This window comes from Eupeodes corollae, chromosome 2 (genome assembly GCF_945859685.1).
Source record: "Eupeodes corollae chromosome 2, idEupCoro1.1, whole genome shotgun sequence".
Lineage (NCBI taxonomy): Eukaryota > Metazoa > Arthropoda > Insecta > Diptera > Syrphidae > Eupeodes > Eupeodes corollae.
In genome coordinates this window covers 65,187,994-65,209,095 of record NC_079148.1, presented here as the reverse complement: position 1 = coordinate 65,209,095, position 21,102 = coordinate 65,187,994, and the positions used below count along the sequence as shown (strand labels likewise).

General features: G+C 36.0%; 1 protein-coding gene across 5 annotated transcripts in view; it reads left to right on the top strand.

The window, feature by feature from the left end:
• Positions 1–19,326, top strand: part of LOC129944510 (carbonic anhydrase 2) — a 94,788-nt gene extending 75,462 nt beyond the window's left edge. For 4 of the 5 annotated variants that reach the window (XM_056053984.1, XM_056053983.1, XM_056053986.1 and 1 more), the window contains 3 exons: positions 10,773–11,335; positions 11,469–11,605; positions 18,503–19,326. In XM_056053984.1, the coding sequence (XP_055909959.1) occupies positions 10,861–11,335; positions 11,469–11,605; positions 18,503–18,643 (753 nt within the window). In that variant the 5' untranslated portion in view covers positions 10,773–10,860 and the 3' untranslated portion in view covers positions 18,644–19,326. Of the gene's footprint in view, positions 1–10,495; positions 10,587–10,772; positions 11,336–11,468; positions 11,606–18,502 lie in introns of those variants that run through there. The other variant, XM_056053987.1, reaches the window with a different exon arrangement.
• Positions 19,327–21,102: the final 1,776 nt, after the last annotated feature.

The following is a 21,102-nucleotide window of genomic DNA, read 5'->3' as shown; positions in this document are numbered from 1 at the left end:
ATATATCTACGTTTAGAACGTGTTCAATTTTCTAGTATAACGAAAGGTGTTAATGATGATGATTGTCGTTGTGTAAAAAACGTGTTTATGAGAAATTTATGATAAATAATACTAAATAAAACAAATACAAAATCAACAATTATAATTGCAATTATTAATCTTGAATATATGTGCAAACATCCGATTTATTAGATGTTTAATTGTTTTTTAGTTAATTTGATAACCTAATGATAACTGCTAATAAAACAAAAATTCAAATTTTACGGTGCAATTAAGATTGTGTAACAGATTTATTTATAACTTAACACAACTTAAGTTGATATTTAGTGGTTTATTGTTAAATTAATAATATTGAATGCAATCAAACAAGTTGAGAATGATAGCTGTGAAATTAATTATAAAATACTTAGTTACATTAAAAGTAAGTACACAACTACACTTAATTGGAAAACTAAATATATTGTCTTTTTGAATTGCGGGGGCTTGGCAAAGCAAATAGTAGGGGTTGTATTTTATTTACAGAATAACAGAATCGACCCTTAAGGCGGCAAATATTGGTTTAAAATAAAAATTGGTTGTGCGAACAAGTCGAATTAAGTTGCTTATTTTTACTGAGTGAGTTTTTAGTGTATAAGAGATCAATTGTGGCATGAGCTGGAGGAGGATGTGCATGACTACAATTTTAGTAACGCCCACAGTTCGAGCCCCAAATGCGACTGTTATGTTTTGTTAACTTAGTGCTTCTTCAGAAAAGAAGATCAACAATCGTCCACCCAGAGCCTTTCCACGATACGGTCTTTGGAAAAACAATACTGTGACGTCATAGGTGGGTTGAATTCTCTTCGTTTAGACATTGACGATAAGTTAAATGTGCTAACTTGGTCAGCAAACGATCTGAAAAAAACTTGTCTGATCAGTTAAACCTACTGAAATCGGATATTGATTGCTGTTTGTAAAGTTCGTCATTCCGTCTCTCCCCCTCCTCCAATCAAATGAGTGAAGTTACAAACATTAATTGTATGCTTTCTCGGGTTTCAACGGCACTCATATCTATTGCTTACGATATAAGCAATCAAGAACAGATATATACAAGTGTGTACCGCGAGCTTGAAAGCCTAAATGTTAAATCACAAAAACTTGAACCGCTTCTCTACGACATCATTAAACAACCCGGCATACCGTCGTGTGATATCGCGAACATATCCATTAATGATGAAATTCATGCGGCAAACCAGGCTGCTGACTCTCTGCAACAAACCACCTCAGTAAATAACATAGCGGAGGGCCAAATAATCAATAAATGTGGCCATTCCTTGAATCTGCTAATAATACATGGTTCGTGCTGAATAATTGTCTCGGATATGCTGATGCTACATAGATTCGCTCCTATTTTAAACGAGAATTCTGTGTCAATATCTGCGAATGTATTCAATTGTCTGGAAGACGATTCAAGTTCCTGATTCCCTCCAAATATAACTGGATGTTTCATCACCAAAGAGGATATATATGACTTGGTCGAATGCGGCTTTCCAGAATGAGTAGCAATAATAACTTAATTAAGTCTAACAAATCCAAACCCAATTTCAAACCTAATCCCAAAAAAAAATATTAAAACCAACTGGACTCTTAAAACACAAATCTTTCCAAACTTTTCTCTCTCTAACCAACTTTCGTCCTACCTCTGTAAAATCCCGTGCCGATATGAAGAAATACTATCGCTGCTAACCTGAAGACCACTAAACCTAAATGTCTTAGCCTTTACTAGCAAAATGTAAGACGGTTAAGGTGTAAAACGTCTGCCGTCTTTAATAACTCCCAAAACCTTCCCTATGATATCTTTGCTCTTACCGAAACCAACCTCAAACCTGATATCCTTAGTACTGAACTCTTCACTAACGCTTATTCCATCTATTGAATGGATGGAATATGCGAGTAATACACACGGTCGTGGTGTGCTTTTAGCTCTCACTAGTAATTTTGAAAGTTCATTACTCCGTTTCCCACTTCAATCGAATATGAAGATGTATCAGCTAAGGTTACACTCCCTAAGTTTTGTCTTTTTGTCCTTTGTTGTTATAGTTGACCAGCCCAACAAATTAAAGCATACCAAGCAGCTGTTAATGCCAGATTTAATGCAACCTAATGATTTGATCATCGTTCTTGGAGACTTTAATCTTCCCCATCTCAATTGGTCCACCTCAGATACTGTATTGAAGAATCAGTACCGTTCTCTCGTAAAAAACATTTCACCTCTGCTCCCTCTTGGTACAACAGAGAGCTCCGTAGCCTAAGAATTACCCGTAACAAGCTTTGGAATATGTATGCATTCCCTGTCAAAGCCTCTAACTGCACTCTTTGAACTCTCTTCTTCCCAAGGTGTGTTTCCTCATATACGGAAAGATTCATTTATATTACCTATTCATAAACAAGGCAATAAAACTGAAATTAACAATTATAGACCTATTGCTAAACTTTCATGCATTCCAAAACTTTTTGGAAGCTTAGCTTATGATTCCGTTTATTTCCATTGCAAGCCTTTATTCTTCCCCGCTCAACATGGTTTTCTTAAAGGTTTTTTTAGTTTAGTTTTGTTAGCCCTTGGGAATGGCAAAGAAGTTGATGTTGTATACACCGATTACAGCAAAGCCATTGATAAAATATCCCATAAGATAATTTATCTCAAACTAAGAGCCCTAGGCTTTCCATCTATATTTATAAACTGGATAAGCTCCTATCTTGCTAATAGAACTTAGAGAGTCCTTTTCCGTAACCCAGTCTCCAGTCCTATACATGCAACAACTGGAGTCCCACAAGGTAGTCACCTTGGCCCTCTTCTCTTCGTCTTATCTGTTAACGATGTCTGTCTTAAATTAAAAAACTCAGATATCCTAATGTTTTGCGGATGATAAGAACATTTTTAAGATTATCTCTACTCCATCTGATTTCTTACTTTTACAAAATGATCTTAATATCTTTTTTGTTTGGTGCATGCATAATTTCTTAGAAATGTAAACAAATGACCTTTTCGTACAAACAAATCCCATCTCATAGAGTATACTGCTTCCTTAATGACGATGTCAACGTAGGGTACTCTATTAGAGATATTGGTATCATGTGTGACAAACACCTGAATTTCCATTCCCATTTCGACCAAATTATTAATAAAGCTAATAGATCTCTCGGTTTTATTAAGAGATGGTCAAAAGAATTTTCCAACCCCTATGTAACTAAAGCGCTTTACATTTCGCTACTCCGTCCTCATCTTGAATATGCATGCCAAGTATGTTTTCCCTTTTATGAAAACTATTCAGAATTGAAAATGTTCAAAGACGTTTCGTTCGATTTGCCTTACGTGGCCTCCCCTGGGATGATACATCCAACTTGCCTCCTTATGCAGATCGACTAAAACTGATAGGTTTGCACCCCTATATATATTAGACACAAAAACGCTGATATGTTATTTGCTCATAATTTTATAAATACAAAGATAACGCTGTAACGATTTTCAAATCAAAAATTTAAAAAATTGAGGATTTTTTGAGAACTCAAATAGCATTTAAATTTGTTTGAAAACAAACTTTTTTTGCAGGTACAAATCTTAAAATACTAAATAAGAAAGTTCGTACGAACCGGTCGTGCATTTTATTTCTTATTCGGATGGCAGTGCGCCTTCAATTATTGAGTCAATTGGATCTTGTGAACGAATAATCTGAGTTAAGTACAGAGGATAATCCTATCCTCCTTTCCTAATTACTCGCACTGTCTTTAATCATTATAACTGTATTCATAACCCCTTTAGGTCGCGCACAATATTTATACAAAATATATGTTTTACGTTTTTTTTCCTCTTATTTATTTAATCGAAAATTCGAATTTTTTCAAAAACGAACGAACGAATAGATTTTTATTAAATTTGCTTTAAAATTTGTTTTCTTAACTTGGCTTCTTAATATAAAGAAGTACTTCATAAGTACATTTTGTAATTAAAATAAAGTAAATTGGGTGGCGTAACAGTCCGTTTAGAACTAGGGCCTAGTGACTTACAACTCTCAACCATTCCTGTGTGCGAAATTGCTGTCAGAGATGGAGGGGACCTACAGTTTTGAGCCGAATCCGAACGTCAAATTTAAGAAAGCACTTTTCATGACAAGAATTACTCTTGGACAATTTGTCAATTCCTCGCAAGAGGTAGTACTGGTGAAAAAAAAACTTTAGATGGCATAGAATCGAACCTAAGACCTCTGGCATGCCAGTCCAACGCACTTTTTTTTTGTTTTTATTATAAATTCATTGTCTTTAATAATTCAATCTTAAAGCTAGACATAAAAATAGCCTAATTAACCATTTCTTACAACTAACTTACTGATCCGATACGGACACTCTTAGTTAAAGAATAATACTTAATTCTAATGCCTTTGGGCCCTTATACAGTCCAGCCATGCCATGGGGACTTTTATAAGATCAAGTTCGTGTGATTCAGTGCACTTTATTTGTTTTCCAGAATTTAATTCCTTTTACAAGAGAATTATTTTTTTCGGTTAAATGTTTAATTATTGCCACGTCGCCGTCGCATCTTGCATAAAGTTGAATCAGATTCAAATAAAATATTAATTTGCATTTGTTCGACCGCAAATCTTTGGCAAGCATTTTATTGAACTTTTTGTTCGAAAAGTTATTTAATGGAAGTTTTGTTTACTTTTATAATCTGCATTGGTGATTTATTCATATGCGCGTTTTATTGGTTAACTGTGTGGTTGTGTTCAAGACGTTCAATTTTCTTTCAAAATTTAATATTCATGCAAAAGCCGGATAATAGGTTCAGAGTTTTTCTCTATCGAATTGAAACGTAAGCAAATCTTAAACCATCTAATAACTGACTCAATCATACACATATGTATGTTTATCTGTGCGTCTTGATGATTTATGAATCGTATTATAATGGTAAGTGAGTGTTTAAATGAAGTTTTTGGCATTTATTAAATGACCGTTGCTAAAAAACATACTTAAGAGTGAAAAGAAGTAAAACTTTCAAATTGCTAAAGTCTTAATTTAAGCGCAAATCTAAGGGATCTGTAACGATCATAAGACAAATATATACAACTTCCGCATATCGTGTCAGTTTGGCCAAAGCTTTAGAAGGTAACAATCTGTAAACATACTGTAATATTTGGCTTGGTCCGACAATTAAAACTTATTCACACTTGCAAATAAAACACGATTTTACTCTATTTAAATTGTTCCAAACTTATTTATTGAACACTTTTAATTAATACTTGTCAAACACAGTCTTTACTCAGTTATTACTTTTCAAACACAGTCTTTACTTTATCGCAGTTCACAACCAATAATAATCCCGCTTCGCTTATGAGCGCCTATTTATATACCTCAAATCGGTTCGAGAAACTACTAGGTTGTTCTCGATGCTTAACAAAGCTAGTTCTCCTCTTAATCACTAGATACTTAACGAAGCACTAGATGTTGCCCCTTATTTTATTCTATAACACGAAACTTAGACATAAAGAGTGCATACATATTACATTGCCCCTCCTTAGGATTGATCGTCCCGAACAAATCCATCGTTCTCATCACCAATGAGCGATGAAATCAATCGCGATGTACAACTTTAGGTTTTCCTCTGACTCCCTTTTGTATCCGGTACACGACATCGTTGGTTTTTTTAATGTCTGTATATGGATCTTCCCAGTCCCGTCGAAGTTTCGGTGACAACCCTTTTTGTCGATGGGGATTGTAAAGCCATACCCGATCTATAGCTTGGAGCTCTGTTGTTGTCGCTCGTATATCGTAGCGTGTCTTCATTCGGTCACTGAACATCTTTATTTTCAACCTTCTATTGTCGTGGATCTGAAGGAGTCTTTCTCTGAGGTCATCAATGTATAGTCATCCTCGGCTTTCGGCTCCGACGTGGGACATCCGAATTTTATTTCGCTCGGCAGTCCGATGCTCCTTCCTATCAAAATCTCAAACGGTGAATGGCCAGTTGAGCTATGTCTTGCACTTCGATGCACCGTCAAAAATAGTGGAATGTGTCGATCCCAATCTCGCTGGTTGACGTCCACAACTTTGCAAAGATGTGCCATCAGATTGTGGGTGAAGTGGTGTTGTTCTTGTCTTCTTGATGTCAAGAAACCCACAAACTTCCTAAAATATGTTTTATTCAAAATTCCTTCCCTGGTCAGAATGCAGTTCTAATGGAACGCCGAATCTGCTCTGTTGAAGACAATTTGGTCTGCGACTTTTTTGGCTTCTTGGTTTGGAATGGCGTATGCTTCAGGCCACTTGCTGAAGTAATCCATGACGACTAGAATATAATGATTTCCATTATTTGTTTCTGGAAATGGACCCGCCACGTCTACTGCAATCCTTTCGGATGGTGCTCTGACATTATACTGCTGCATTTGGCTGTGGTTCTTTTTGTTCGGGCCCTTGGTGGCAGCACAGGTATCGCATTTTCGGCACCACTTCTCGACATCTTCCCTTGCATGTAGCCAGTTAAATCGTTGTCGAACCTTTTCTAGCGTCTTGTTCACTCCTAGATGGCCTCCCGAAACTCCACCATGCATCTCTCGCAGAACGTCCATAACCTTCGATCTCGGTAAGATTAGCTGCATTACATAAGACTTTCCATCTGCTGATTCCCATATACGTCGAAGGACACCCTTTTGAACATGAAACGAGTCCCACTGTGCCCAATAGGCCATCAAAGTCGGACTTCTATCGGAGATATCAGTCCATTCTGGTTTTTCCTGGTGTTCCTTCCATGCGAGGATGGGTTCGATATCTGAGTCTTCTTGTTGAGCCTTCCTCAACTCGTCGTTGCTCTAGCCATAAATGGGATCGGCTCTGGTTCGTTGGACAGTAACCACTTCTTTTCCTTCTTGTCGTCTGCAATGGTTACACTCTTGCCTATACGGTCTGCTCTTGTTGTCACGTTTCGTTTAGTAAACCTGGATGTCGTTCCTGGGGCCATCGGTACCAGAAACCAACTACGGCCCCTTAAAATTGGTTCTTATTCGTTCTACCGGGTTGAAAACAAATTCGGAAGCAACGTTGTTGGTGTTACTTTGACCAGTTGAATACTTTCTTTTTCCAAAGTGTTGTCATGCGGTTCCTCTTCGCGGTAATCTGCACTGTCGCTGTAGATGCCCAGGCTTAGTGCAGTTCCAGCATCGTACTAACCCGCCTCGCTGACTCCTTTCCACAGTAGCCTTCTGACAAGAGCATTCTTGGACTTCTAATTTTCTTACGCGATGCACGTTTTGGGAAGCTGCAGCTCCCATCGTCAGACCGAAAGCCAATGCTTCTGGTAGTGTTCGCTTTCCGGCAGTGCGTATAGCCCTTTGGAGATTTATGTTGCCCACAGCTCTCACAAAGGCTTCAACAGCAAGTTGATTTATTATTTCGTTACCAGCTGTTGGCTACGCCAAGTGAACCTATCGATCGATATCTGCCTGAAGCTGCTGCTGAGTTTCACCTCTTTCCTGTGTCCTATTGTTAAGCTGAACTCGGAAGACTTCTGTCATGTGGCTATCCCCAAACCGCTGTTCGATTGCGTTTACAAGAACTGTTAAGTCACCACTCTTCTCTGCTGGGATGATTTGGAGAAGTTCAGCAGCAGATCCTCTTAAAGCAACTTAAAGCAAGCGTAAGCTGTTTCTTGTAGATTGACCACGGAATCTGCCCATCAAAGCTTGGAGGAATCACTTCCCTCTTCCTTGAGCAAACACCAGAAGATTCTGGAGCTTTCATCTTTCGCACTTTTTCTAATTCAATTGTGATAGTTTCAATTTGTTCGTCAGTTTTCTCGAAACGTGCATTTTGTTTTTCGACGCGCTCGTCGACAGTTTTGATTTTCTCTTCGAAGTCCGCAAACCTGCTTTCTAAAAGGTTTTCTGTTCGTCGAATCGCTCTTAAATATTCTGCTGTTCTAGCTTTTGTTCGCTTCTCTGGGCTTCTAGTTGTTTGAGAACATTCTGCTGTCATCATTTTTATTTTCTTCAAATTTGGCTAACAGAACTGACACCATGTTAGATAAGGCAACATTTGCATTTACCTCATCCACTTTTGCTTGCAATTCGAAAGCAAACGTATCTGGGTCTTTATTTTGCTGCTTCAGATATTCCTGCAACCGTTTAACGAGTTCGGTTTTTACTCCTGTCCCACTTAAGCCACGTTTGCTTAGTTCGGCATTTAGCTAAGGCACAGTTAAGTTTTTTTTTTTAACTTCACTACTTTACACAAAATAGTTTAATCACTGCTCACTGTTCTTATTCTCAATAAGTTTTAATCCCACTTCTGACACCAATGTAATATTGGGCTTGGTCCGACAATTAAAACTTATTCACACTTGCAAATAAAACACAATTTTACTTTATTTAAATTGTTCCAAACTTATTTATTAAACACTTTCAATTAATACTTTTCAAACACAGTCTTTACATTATCGCAGTTCACAACCAATAATAATCCCGCTCGCTTATGAGCGCCTATTTATATACCTCAAATCGGTTCGAAAAACTACTAGGTTGTTCTCGATGCTTAACAAAGCTAGTTCTCTTCTTAATCATTAGATGTTGCGCGTTCGAGGTTTTTGTATGCGCTGAATGTTCTCGAAGTTATACTAAAAGAGATAAGAGTGTATACATATTACAATACTAATAAAATATACGCCTTGTCTATACCTACTCCTATTTATGGCAATAAATGTACACGAGTTATATGCTATCAAATTAAAACCTAATTTAAATAATTGAAAAAATTGTCTTATGATAACCCGTCTCATGGGGGTGTCATGCTAGAGGTTTTGGGTTCAATTCCTTTCTGTGCCACCTAAAGTTCTTCCACGGGTGCTGCCTCTTGCGATCCTCCAAAAGTAATTCATAGAAAGTGCTTTCTCCAAGTAGCCGTTCACATTCGGCTTAAAAATCGTAGGTCCTCTTCATCCCTAACATGATTCGCACAGAAATGTTTGAGAGTTGTAAATCCCTAGGCTTAAGTTCCTAAATGTATTAATTTATTTGTTTATTTATTTATAATCTAAAATTTAAAAACACCTAATAAATATAACGACCACCCTAATGTATTCATATGTATTTCACAGCCAAACATAATTTACATTAGTTTTAAAATAATATAGTTTGACGCAACTTGACTCTTCTCTTTTCTGAAAAACAAAAAATGAATAAAGATGGTTTCAAGCACGCAAAAGTACGTATGTACATAAATTAATTTAGTTGGAAGAACCTTCAAATGGACAGTTAATTGCTTAAATTTCATTAACTATTATGACTTGCAGAAATATTTTAACTTAAAATATTCAGTTGTTTTTTGTTTCGTCTGCATATTATAATAATTTAATTTATATTTAGAAAATAACTAACTAATAATTCAAATACTTGAAAAAAATTACAATAATTTGAAAAGAACCGATTCTACAAAAAGAAGAAATCAAAAGTAAGTTTTCTAGCGAAATTTAAATCACCATGTCATTTTTCAATGAATTTAGAGGTCTTAACCACCTTAATACTCATTTCCAATTATTATTAAAGTTTTCAAATACACGTGACAAGTTCGCACAAATACAGTTAGTTTGTCTTATTTAATATTTCATAGTAAATGTTAGTATCGTGATTTGTTTTCTTTTCATTGGAACAGGTTAGTACTTGTGGTGTTGTACCCCTTTATATGAGTAGCTACACCTACAGTTTTCGTTCGTTATGACCTTCAAGTTCAAATAGACGTTTTCACGTGAAGCTATATGAAAAATATTTGCATAAATTAAGAAGAAATAGATTTAATTGAGGAAGAGTTGTTTTAAAAAGTTGAATTGATATAAAGGGTTCATCAGAATGACATGTATAAAACTTTATAAAAATGACGAAAAAGAATTTTGCAAACTTCCTATAGACTGTTTAAAAATAGGCCTTTAAATCTCAATCACTACAATGTCGTTCATACTCGTCATGTTTGAAAGTAATAAGAGCCTTCAGGGTAAACCCGATTTCCAGCATGATTAAACTGTTTCAGAACCTAGGTAGTCTTTTCTGACCTTTCCGTAAAGCACCATTATTCATTGATACAATTCTCTTAGCTAAAATAAATTATCTAGAACTTGTAAGCTCACAAGGCTTATTTGCATAAAGCCGGAATAAGTAATTTAGTTTTTTTTTATTTCCTTGAAGTCGTTATAAATTTTCTCTAAAATGTGATTTAAAGTCCACACGATCAAGTGATTAAGCACGGCACTCAAACCGTGGCTGAAACAGACAGAAAACAAATAAAATATTATCAGACGAAAAATATTGTAATTTCATGTCATAGACAATAACAAAATGTCTCACAAAATCTGCTTTTATCTAGAAAGTGAAAAAAGTATTTTTATGTTTTGTAGTATTTTACAATTTTCTCACGTACTACAGAGCTTTGTGTATTTCAAAAGGGTCTTTAGACTAATCTCTTTTAGAGCAACTCCACTTACACTACAAGTGTCAGGTGGTAAAAACTTAAAGATTAAATTCAAGGAGGAGGCTATAATTTATAATCTTAAACCAAACAAATTTCTCTCTCAAGTACGAAATAAAATCTACCTATATGACTTGTATATATGTAATTTTAACATACCCTATAAAGTATAGAAAATTCACGTGATCAAATAATGCACTAAGGGAACTTGAAAAAATTATACATATTTATCTAATTTGAAGCTAAAACCAGAATAATTTTACTTATCTAAATTTATTTTTTTGTCTTTACAGAATTCATCAACATCATAATCATCTTAGGTGATTATTATTCTTATTTAATTCGAATTTGGTCCTACATATTATAAAGAAGAGTTGCAAGATGCCAGTTCAATCACCTATTGAGATCAGCAACCGTGCTATTGAACATCGTGACGATGTTGATCCACTTGAGTACCATGGCCATTGGGAGCCAGTTGGTGTGGCTAGAGTTGCTAATACAGGTACCTCAGCAATGGTAACATTTTCCAAACGTCCCGAACAACCATTCATAATTGGTGGAGTATTAGGCGATGACAAGTATATATTCGAACAAATACATTTTCATTGGGCCGAAACCGATGATTCTGGCTGTGAGCACACTTTAGAAGGCATGACATATTCAATGGAGGCGCATGCGGTGCATTATAATTCAAAGTATGAAAATTTTGCTGAGGCTAAAAATAAACCAGACGGCCTTGCGGTCGTTGCGTTTTTCATACAGGCCTGTGGAGAAAAAGACTGTCCCGAATTTCAAAAAGTCACCGAGGGAATACGGATTGTGCAGAAAATCCATACAACCGCATCATTAGATTCAGGTTTGATGGTTGGTCATATGTCTGATAAAAGAATGGTTTTACTCAATGAAAAAAAATATGTGTTTTTATTTTATTTTTTGTTGTTGCTATCTTGAAACGCTTGCCGCCATGATGATGAATGTAATGCGCACAGACTGTTTATCCTGGATTGGATTGCAAGAGCTGAGCAAACACTATTACACATATAAAGGATCTCTGACGACAGCACCGTATTTTGAAAGTGTGACGTGGATTATTTATAGAACACCGATCTATGTATCGCGGGAGCAGGTAAAGTTCAATTTTGTATATAATTCATCATTTTTATTTTTGTAGGTTTATGTTCAAAGGGTTTGTGGATATAAAAGTTAACTTTTGTATTAATTTCGCTTTTTTGTAAGAACAAACATAACGTTGTTCAAGTGGCTGCCTCCAATGCCTTAAGAGTAGAACATTCTATAAGTCCAAATTGCCAAGACCTTGTTGATGATTTAGTGGTTAGTGGGTAGAACTGACTTGCTAGATGTCTTGGGTTCAAGTGCCACAAACAAAATTTTATACATTGGCATAGTTCCCTCAAAGATGTCGGTCGGGTTACTAATTGTTTATTTAGATTTTATAAACAAAAACATGTAGATCGTAAGCTAAACTTAAAAATAAACTAAAGTTCCCATGGAGGCCCATAACGTAAAAACGACTATCTGATGCCGCAATGATCGAAATCTTTCTTAACTTTCTTATTTGGTATTAAGTCATGGGCTTTGATTTGATTTTCCTTCCAACAATTGTAAGAATTTTGCTCTGCTAAAGAAAATATATCAGCAGTTTTCTTAACAGATTCCGTCTTATTTCTTACAAGATTTTAAAATTTGTTAGTTGCGTCAATGATTGCTTGTGTTCAAGCAACATGAAGGACTTGAAAGTAAGGCAAGTTTCTAGCATGAGCATCTGATTTGACAGTTGCCAAAAACTTGCCTTCAAATTAAGGAAACTTTGAGCGTTTTTCTTTTTTAGTTCAGAGCAGAGCTCGAACTGTCAAAAAATAATTGTGTTTCTTTTTGAGCTCTGATCGTTCAGAGCTTCAAATTCGTGTTTCTTTTTTAGCTCTGAACATGTTCTGAACGCGCTCTGTGAGCTCGGAATAAAATAACAGAGTAAACGGAGTAAAATGCTGAACACAAATAATTTTATATTTGAAAGCAGGGATATTGAACAAAAAACATCGTCAAAACAATAAAAATGACGGAAGAGGCTGGTCGCTTTAGTGCAGAAGGAAAGATAATTTAGAAAAAACTAATTGCATATAGCATTCAAACAGACGAAATTTGAGATCATGACAGTTTAGTGCTCAAGTTGTTTCACAATTAAATCAGAGAGCTCTGAACATACTCTGCTCAGAACTCTACTCTACTCTACTCTGCTCGCTCAGACTCTGCTCAGAGCTCAGCTCTGAACTAAAAAAGAAAAACGCCATTTATTGGAAAGTTGACTGGAGAGTTAGTCAAGAAAAAACTCTTACTGTCAAGTCAAGTCAACTTTTGTCTAAATGACAATTGATGATGTTTTTTTCATTCCACTGAAAGCCACACATGATTACTCTATGATTTTTTTAAGTTTCTACACAATTCCATTCAAGGTTTTGTATAAATGGTTCCTTTTCAAATTAGAAAATGCAAGTCTTGATGTCCTTTTAGCTTGCCTGAGGAGCATTTTGTAGACTGTTATGTTTATACAGTTTTTTTTACGATGGTAGAGGTTAGTGAAATTAAGTTCCAAGTTTTAAATTTATGCCACTATGAAAAGCTAACTAGCTAACTAGCCTTTGACAAAATGAACGTTGACTGCAAATGAAGTCCCTTATGTTGTTTAAACCTGCCCATTATCTGTGTCTTTTGTACACTTATGTCCTTTGGACTACTTAAACCCATTTTATATTTAATTTAAATAAACACAAAAACATAGCACACATTAACAAAGTAATATTAGTGTATCTGCATTTAAGGGAAAAAAACGATGCTTTAACCAGGGAAACCCGCCACGACAACAACCTTTTCTTTAAAGCTAATATATATAATGCTCTCAATAGCTAAAAGAAATCTTCACTTCTTAAAGCTCAATAGCAAAAACCAAAGAAAAGATATTATAATTTCTATCAACGAATGAGTATGGTAACTCTGAACAAAATGTGTTTTGTAATTGAATATAAGAATGAAACAACAACAACTTGTGTGTGCTACCACCAAGTTCATAGGCTGGAGTTATAGCTATTTCACGGGGGCCAACCCGATCATCAGCCTCCTTTAGTGGTGCTTAATCGCTTTTTGTTCAATTTAATTTTTGAAGAACTGTTTTTATATTTAACAAACCAATAAGCGAGAGATAAAATGACGATCAGTCAAATCAGAGAAAGAACAGTTAATGTAAGAAAAGGCTCATGCCCATTGTAAAATATACGTACACTGCTCCAAAGTTTAATACGCATAAATGTTGATGGTTTGTGAAATCTGTTGATGCTTATAATTTTCTTAAGATGTTAAAAAAAGAACTATCCAAAAACAACCACTACTTACTTACTTACTTACTTATCCTGCTCACAATTCATGAAGGGTGTAAGCCTGAAATACTGCAGTCTGCAGTCACCGAGACCAAGCGCTCTGGCATTCGCAGTCACTTGGTCCTTGTACCGTAGGTTTGGTCTTCATTGTCGTCATGAACCTGGGGGCTGAGCTGAGAAGACTTGGACGTTGTCGTCCATTCGCTCGATGTGGCCGAGCCAATGTAGTCGTCTTTTTTTGGCCTTCTGGACTACATCCACATCTTGGTACAGCTCATACAGTTCTCGGTTGTATCTTCTTCTCCATTCGCCATCGTCGCATACAGAACCAAAAATCCGTCGAAGAATTTTTCTTTCGAAAGTGCCCAGTATCAATTCCCCTTTTTTTACTTATTGTCCAGGACTCGGCGCCGCCGTAGAGAGGGACTGGTAAAATCAAAGTTTTGTATAGCAGACACTTTGTCTTTCGAGTGAGGAGTGTTGAACCCAGTTGTCCTAGTGTCCTCCGTGCTCACACCTGCCTTACGCTCTATCTGCTCCAGGACTATGTTGAAGAAGTCACATGAAAACGCATCTCCTTGTCTAAACCCTGCGCAAGTTTGGAATAACTCGGATGAGCTGTTACCCATTTGCACACTGCACTGCGTCATGCGGCACAGCTGGATCAGTTTGTTCGGGATCCCGAATTCAGACATCGCCATACTAAGCTCTTGGCGGTGGATGCTATCATAAGCAGCTTTAAAGTCGATGAAAAGATGGTGGGTTTCGAATTGAAAGTCGTTGGTCTTTTCCAGGATCTGCCTCAGTGTGAATATTTGGTCTATCGTTGTTCTTCCTGGCCTAAAGTCACACTGGTACGAGCCAATATTTGTGTTGCAGAAAGGTTTAAGACCCTCGCACATTTTGTATGCAACATTAAGCAGGGATATGCCACGGTAGTTTTTGCATAACATCGGGTCGCTTTTTTTGTAGATGGGGCATACGGAGCTTATCGACCAGTCAGTCACTTTGGTGATGATCTGGTGCACGCGGTTTATCAAAAAACTTCCTCCATGTTTAAAGAGTTCCGCGGGTATGCCATCCGACCCGGCGGACTTGTTATTTTTTAGCTTTTGGATGGCTCTTTCTACCTCTTCTCTGCCGGAGGCTGGGACTGGGTCTTCATTGACTGGTCTTGCTTCTCTTTCGTCATTATCTTGCTCGACATTTTGCGCATTCAGCAGCTGTTGGAAGTGCTGCTTGAAAACATCTACAATTCCCTGTGCTTCGGTGACTAGGTTTCTTTCACTGTTTCGAAGAGCTTGTGTCCCTGTTCTGAAACCAGAAGCTAATTGCTTCGACCTTTTAAAGAAACGTCGGGTGTTGTTCTTGGCCCGAGACTCCTCTAGATCTTTGAGCTGAGAAACTGCGGATGGTCTTTTCTTCCTTCGCAGGGTCTTTTTCTCATTTCACCTTTTCGTGCGGTACTCTTCCCTTGCTGCTCCTGTTTTCCGTTGCAGCATCTGCACACGTGCATTTTCCGTCTCTCTTTTCAATATCACGCACATCATACCACGGGTTCTTTTTCGGGGGTGCCTGGTTTCGGCTATATTTTTTTATTATTTCGCGATATTGGTTCCACAATGTGTTGACGTCTGTAGTATTTGGGAGGACGGCGACGGAGAGTCGCTCGCTCATTCGCTCACTGTAGTCTCTGACATTTTCCAATGTGCTAAGGCAACCGATGTTGAACTTCTTTCTTTGGGCCGCACGTGTTTTTTTGTCGTTTGATATTCGAGCTCTAAACTTAGCCACTACCAGAAAGTGTTCAGAGTCGACATTTGCTGCTCGGAAAGTGCGTACGTTCAGAATGTTGGATGCGTGCTTTGCGCCGATTAGCACATGGTCGATTTGGTTGGTTGATTTGATTTTGCACTGCTTTAAGAGCTACTTTCTTGACCAGTCGGGAATCAGGCATCTTGAAAACTTTCAGTAAATAGTCCGATTGCAGTTTAAGGGTTTTGACGAATAGAGGTGAAAGTCCTGTCTCTAGCATAATAACATAGTTTGGTGTGTTCAATGGCACACGAAATATTTTTTTCACGTAAATAGTTAGTAGGTTCTCCACTGTGAGAAACTTTTAACATCCCCAAACTTGGGCGCCGTATAAAAGAATACTATCCGCTGCAGCTTCAAATATATTTTATACTATGGGCTATGTTGACGTGCATAAAAGCTCTTTTCCATGCTATATTTTGCTTTTTGCAATTTTTCTACCAGAAGATTTTCCATGTTTAAGTTGCTCGAAAAGATGACGCCTAGGCATTTGTACTCCTTGACGCATTCAATGTCTTCTCCGTTAAACACCCACTTTTCATTCCATGTGTTCCGTCCACCTCCTATTTTATCATCATCAATCATCACCTTGGATTTTTGAGTGTTGACAACCAAATTCCATAAACAACAGTAATTGTCTTCTGGGGAGTAAGCAAACAAGACTAAATCATCCGCGAACATCAAAGTTTTAATAAGCTCTCCCGCAAAGTCAACTCCTCCAGAAAGAAAATCAATTAGATCATTTATGGAGAGCGAAAAGAGGGTAGGACTCAGTGTGCATTCCTGCCTCACTTCTGACGAAGTTGCAAACCAATCCAAAAGTTCCGCTCCATTCCAAACTGCAGTCGTGTTCCTCTGTACAACTCTTCGAGTATTAAGCCGAACTTCAACGAAAATCCCAGATTGTACAATTTGTAAAATAAGGCACTTCTGTTGATCGTGTCAAAAGATGCTTTGAAATCAATGAAAAATACATACAACTTTTTACCCTGCATGCAAAAGCTTTCTGCAAGGCTCCTGAAGACAAAGATATTGTCGATTGTAGAGTATCCCGATCTAAAACCAGCTTGACACTCGTTTAGCACATTTTGCGTTGTAATTCATCTTGTAAGTCGTTTCTGCAATTGCATTGTTGTGAAGATCTTATATGTTGCATTTAGAAAAGAGATTCCTCGATAGTTCGCTGCATCCATCAAGGATCCGTTTTTGTGTATAGAATAGAAGGAAAAGTGAATTTGCACACAGTTTTTTGTGTATTACTGGTTGTTTTCCATTTAATTCCCAAGCCAGTTTCCAAAAGTACCTAGCGTTTTTACAAGACAGCAATCTGCATGCTTGTTTTTCTTCACATTTCAACTTTTTGGCTTTGCATATCTCTTTAAATTTTCCTATTGGCCTCTAAGTAGTTAATCCTAAATGAGCTTTAGGAGGAACTCCGAAAATTTTTCAACCATGTTTGTTTGTAAATACTATAAATCTTCCTAGCTTTTCGGCATTCTTGATCAAACCAAGGCTCATTTCCTGAATTCCATCCTTTTCCGCGAGGATGCTGTTGGGGGTAAGATTCCTTTATAATTTGCTCTAACGTTTGAAAGTGTGGTCTTTGATGTGCTTGTGGTCTACCATCCAGTTGTTGTATGTATGCTGAGGCTTGAGATATCTTCCAGTCTTCTCCTAGGATTGCATTAATCAACGATGCTCCTTGGCCTCCAATAAATGTGAAATTGCTCGAGGTGTCACTTGCACTCGTTCCATTCTGAATTCGAAGTCCAAAAGAATCGCAAAGAGTTTCTTTCCTCTTGCATTACAAACAGTATTCTTTACCTGCCTATAAAAACCGTTAAAAACGTTCATTACTCCTGCCTTTAGCCCGATTCTCGCGTTCATGTCTCTAATAAGCATAACGTTCGTCGATCTCATGTGGCTAATTAACTCAGTTCTTTTTTTCAAAAATTAATTTCAATTATTACAGTTGAGGTACTGAGGAAGTATCCACAGGTGTTTGGTATTAATTTCTAAGTAAACAAACCATATGTTATTGTGCATCCGAAACTCGCATTTCAAACTTTGAAGCTTTTTTTTGAAACCAAAGTAGCAACCTCCACTTGCTCTTCCACGCTCATGAGTCCGCATTGCCGGGATCCACTTAAATACAAAATCTAACAGCTTATTAATTAATTTTAATTTTTTTAATTTCAACTTCTGAAGATTGATGTCACTGGTCGATAAAGTTTTGTTATTGACAATCAAATTGTATTTTTCAGTTTTGATAGCCTAATTCAAATCCAATTTCTAAATCACTCTTATCAAGTTTTTGAGATATTACTTTCTACATTTCAAAAAAAAATATAAAATGCCTTTCAAGGTTCTCTTAATTCATAAAGTAGCTTTTTTAGATTATAATCGTGATGGTTTTCAAAATATATAATCCCTTTCTTTGATATTCAGTTAATAAAAACGCTGAACCATTTGTGCCAAACGGTTTACAACAGGAAAAGGCAAAACGGATTGAAAGTAATTTTTAAGTATAAAAATAATGTTGAAAGCGAGTATTTTTAAAATGGAAGCAGATAATTCATACCAAAGGTCGGGCTCGAAATCGCAACAAAAATTAATTTCAAAACGTATTTTTTGCATGCATTTTCTTATTTTTTGGAGGCAAGTTAAGCTTAAAAGTGAATTTAGTTTTATTTTTTCAATTCGGCTCATTATTTTTAAAACATTATCTGAACATAACTTTATTTTATTAAGTATTTTTGTTTGAATCTAATATACTTAAAAATAAGATTAACAATTATTTCTATGTTTTTATCTTTCAGGTCTCCGTGTTTAGAAATCTTCAGTCGTGTCCCAAGGACGAGAGCAAGAAGATTGTAAATAATTTCCGTGAAATCCAAAAACCTCATAAGAATCCTGAAGTATTTTTTGCTAGGAATGCAAAACCAAAATCAAAGTTATGAACTCAATTCCATGATAACAACAGCTGCGGCATCATCACCATTAATCCTTATTTTCTATAAAGCTCTATATATATATAAAGAAAAAACAAAAAAAAAAAGAACAACACTGTCCTTCCTACTCTGGCATTTCTTTGGGTTTCTTTGGTTACACCTGTTGTTAATTAAATACATAAATAATATAATTATTATTAAAAGATATACATTTAAAAAACTTACTTCTTACACAAAAATAATGTAAACAAAAATAAAGTTGTTACGGTGCAATTCCAAAGCAGTTTCTTTATAAAATAAATGAAACTGTTTTATTTGAAACTAATAACGGTTATTCTAATAGTACATGTGCATATTGAGTCTTTATTTTTTTAATTTTATCTTTTATTTTTTATTGTGCGTGTGCCCAATGAAAATGCCTTCAGAAAGCAATTATTCATTAAAAAACAAAAACAAATAAAAAATAGAATGCATAGGCGAAGTATAGATATGGTATCACTTAATATAATATTTTTGTACTATTAATCGAATTAAAGTAATATTATATATACATATAGAAACACATACATATTTAAAAAAGAAATTAATAATAAAATCTTTAAATCTATCTAAGCTCAAGACCAATTTAAGAACTATCCACAGTTCCACTTTGATTACGTTTTTAATAAAATAAACGTAAACGTAAACGTAAACTTGGCTAAGTATTTCTATTTCGAATACAGGCGTTTTTGTTTTGTTTGTTTGTAAATAATACTATAATGTTTGTTTTGCATGCGTAAATATTAAGTTAAAATGTTTTTTGTTTCTATAGTATTTTTGGCAATCAAATTTATTTTAATCTTTTATATATAACTCTGTTATACCTATTATTAAAGAAAAAACAAAACAAAAAAAAATTGTATTAATTTAAAAAATTGAAAAAAAAAACTTTAAAAAAATATAAGAAAAATAAATTTTCTATGTAAATTTAAAATGATTAGTTGTTTTTCCTTTTTGTTAAAAAAATTGGCTAGTTAGGTATAGAAGTGTGATTAAAGTAACATAGATGATTATTTGTTTTTCTAAAACATCAATTATAAAATTATAGTCAAAATAGAATGAGAGAAGAAATAGCATTATTTCATTTGAGTAGTAGTTATTTTCAAGTAGTAATTTAAAACCGTATAATATAAGAGCCGGACTTGTTTATTGTCTTCATAACAAAATGACTGAAAAACGTGAAGGTGATAGTTGACTTTTACCTTTTCATGAGATGGTTCAGCAATAACACCGAATGCGCTATTTCATTTCAACACGACAATGGTATATATTTATTTTCTTCAAAAACTGAGCTTAGTTTTAACAAAATAAAGTTGAAGAGTTACGTTTCAAGTAAGAAAATATAAAATTCCTCAGATTAGCCCACCCAAGATTAGAGGAATACCATTAGGCTTTTCCGACCAAGCTAAATATTTGGACCTCATTTTAGACAAAAAACTAAATTAGAAGGCAAATATTGATGACAGAGTAAAAAAGGCTGCTGGGGCTTCTCCCCAAAAGTAACCCACTGGCTATACACTTCGGTAATCAGACCGATACTCATTTATGGAGCTGTCGTATGGTGGACCGCACTGGACAAGATGGTAAATCTAAATAAGCTCATCAAAGTCCAACGGTCAGCAGGTATGTACATCGAAGGAGCACTTCGCTCAACACCAACCGCAGCACTGGAAGAGCTTTTAAACCTAACACCACTTGTCATCTTCTCCAAAAAGGTGGCTGCCAACTCATGTGTAAGGCTTAGAGCCACCTCTCAATGGACCAGTAACAATACTGGACATACTACTATTCTAGACAGTTTCAGATCCATCCCAGGGGCCTGATTAAGAGGTTCGCGGCGGATCGTTTTTTATTCGACCTTTCGACTCGCTTCGTATTTCCTTATTAACGAACTCGCGGCGAAGCGAAAGTAGTTCTTCCTATATTCCAGTGATTTGACACTTTGGTTTGACTTTTTCTCTCTATATTCCAGTGATTTGACACTTTTGGTTTGACAGCTTTCCACAAATTTTGTTTTGTTGTGAAATTTGCGGTGATTTATTTAATAAACAATATTAAAATTAAAAAATGGAATCAATTATGGTGTATATTTATTCTGAAAGTGAGGAATTTGAGGAATCCCAGGAATCCTCAAGATTACGGGTGTCCAGGAGACTACTAAAAAAAACACTTCAAAACACTGCGATTGCTGTGCTTCAGAAAATGCTTGTGTTTGATTTTGCAAGTATTCATTGTGGTGCAGTTGTAGTTGCACCAAAGGTTTTGAAATTGGTGTCGAAGGCACGAATGTTTCACAATTCCGAGATTGCTTGAGGTTCTGAGATTCGGAGTATTCTGGTTGTTCATCACCTTTGACATTTTGACTAGAAATACTTCGATAAGGACTTGAATCCTCATTGGAGTGATATGCACTCGTGTCCATTTGTTCG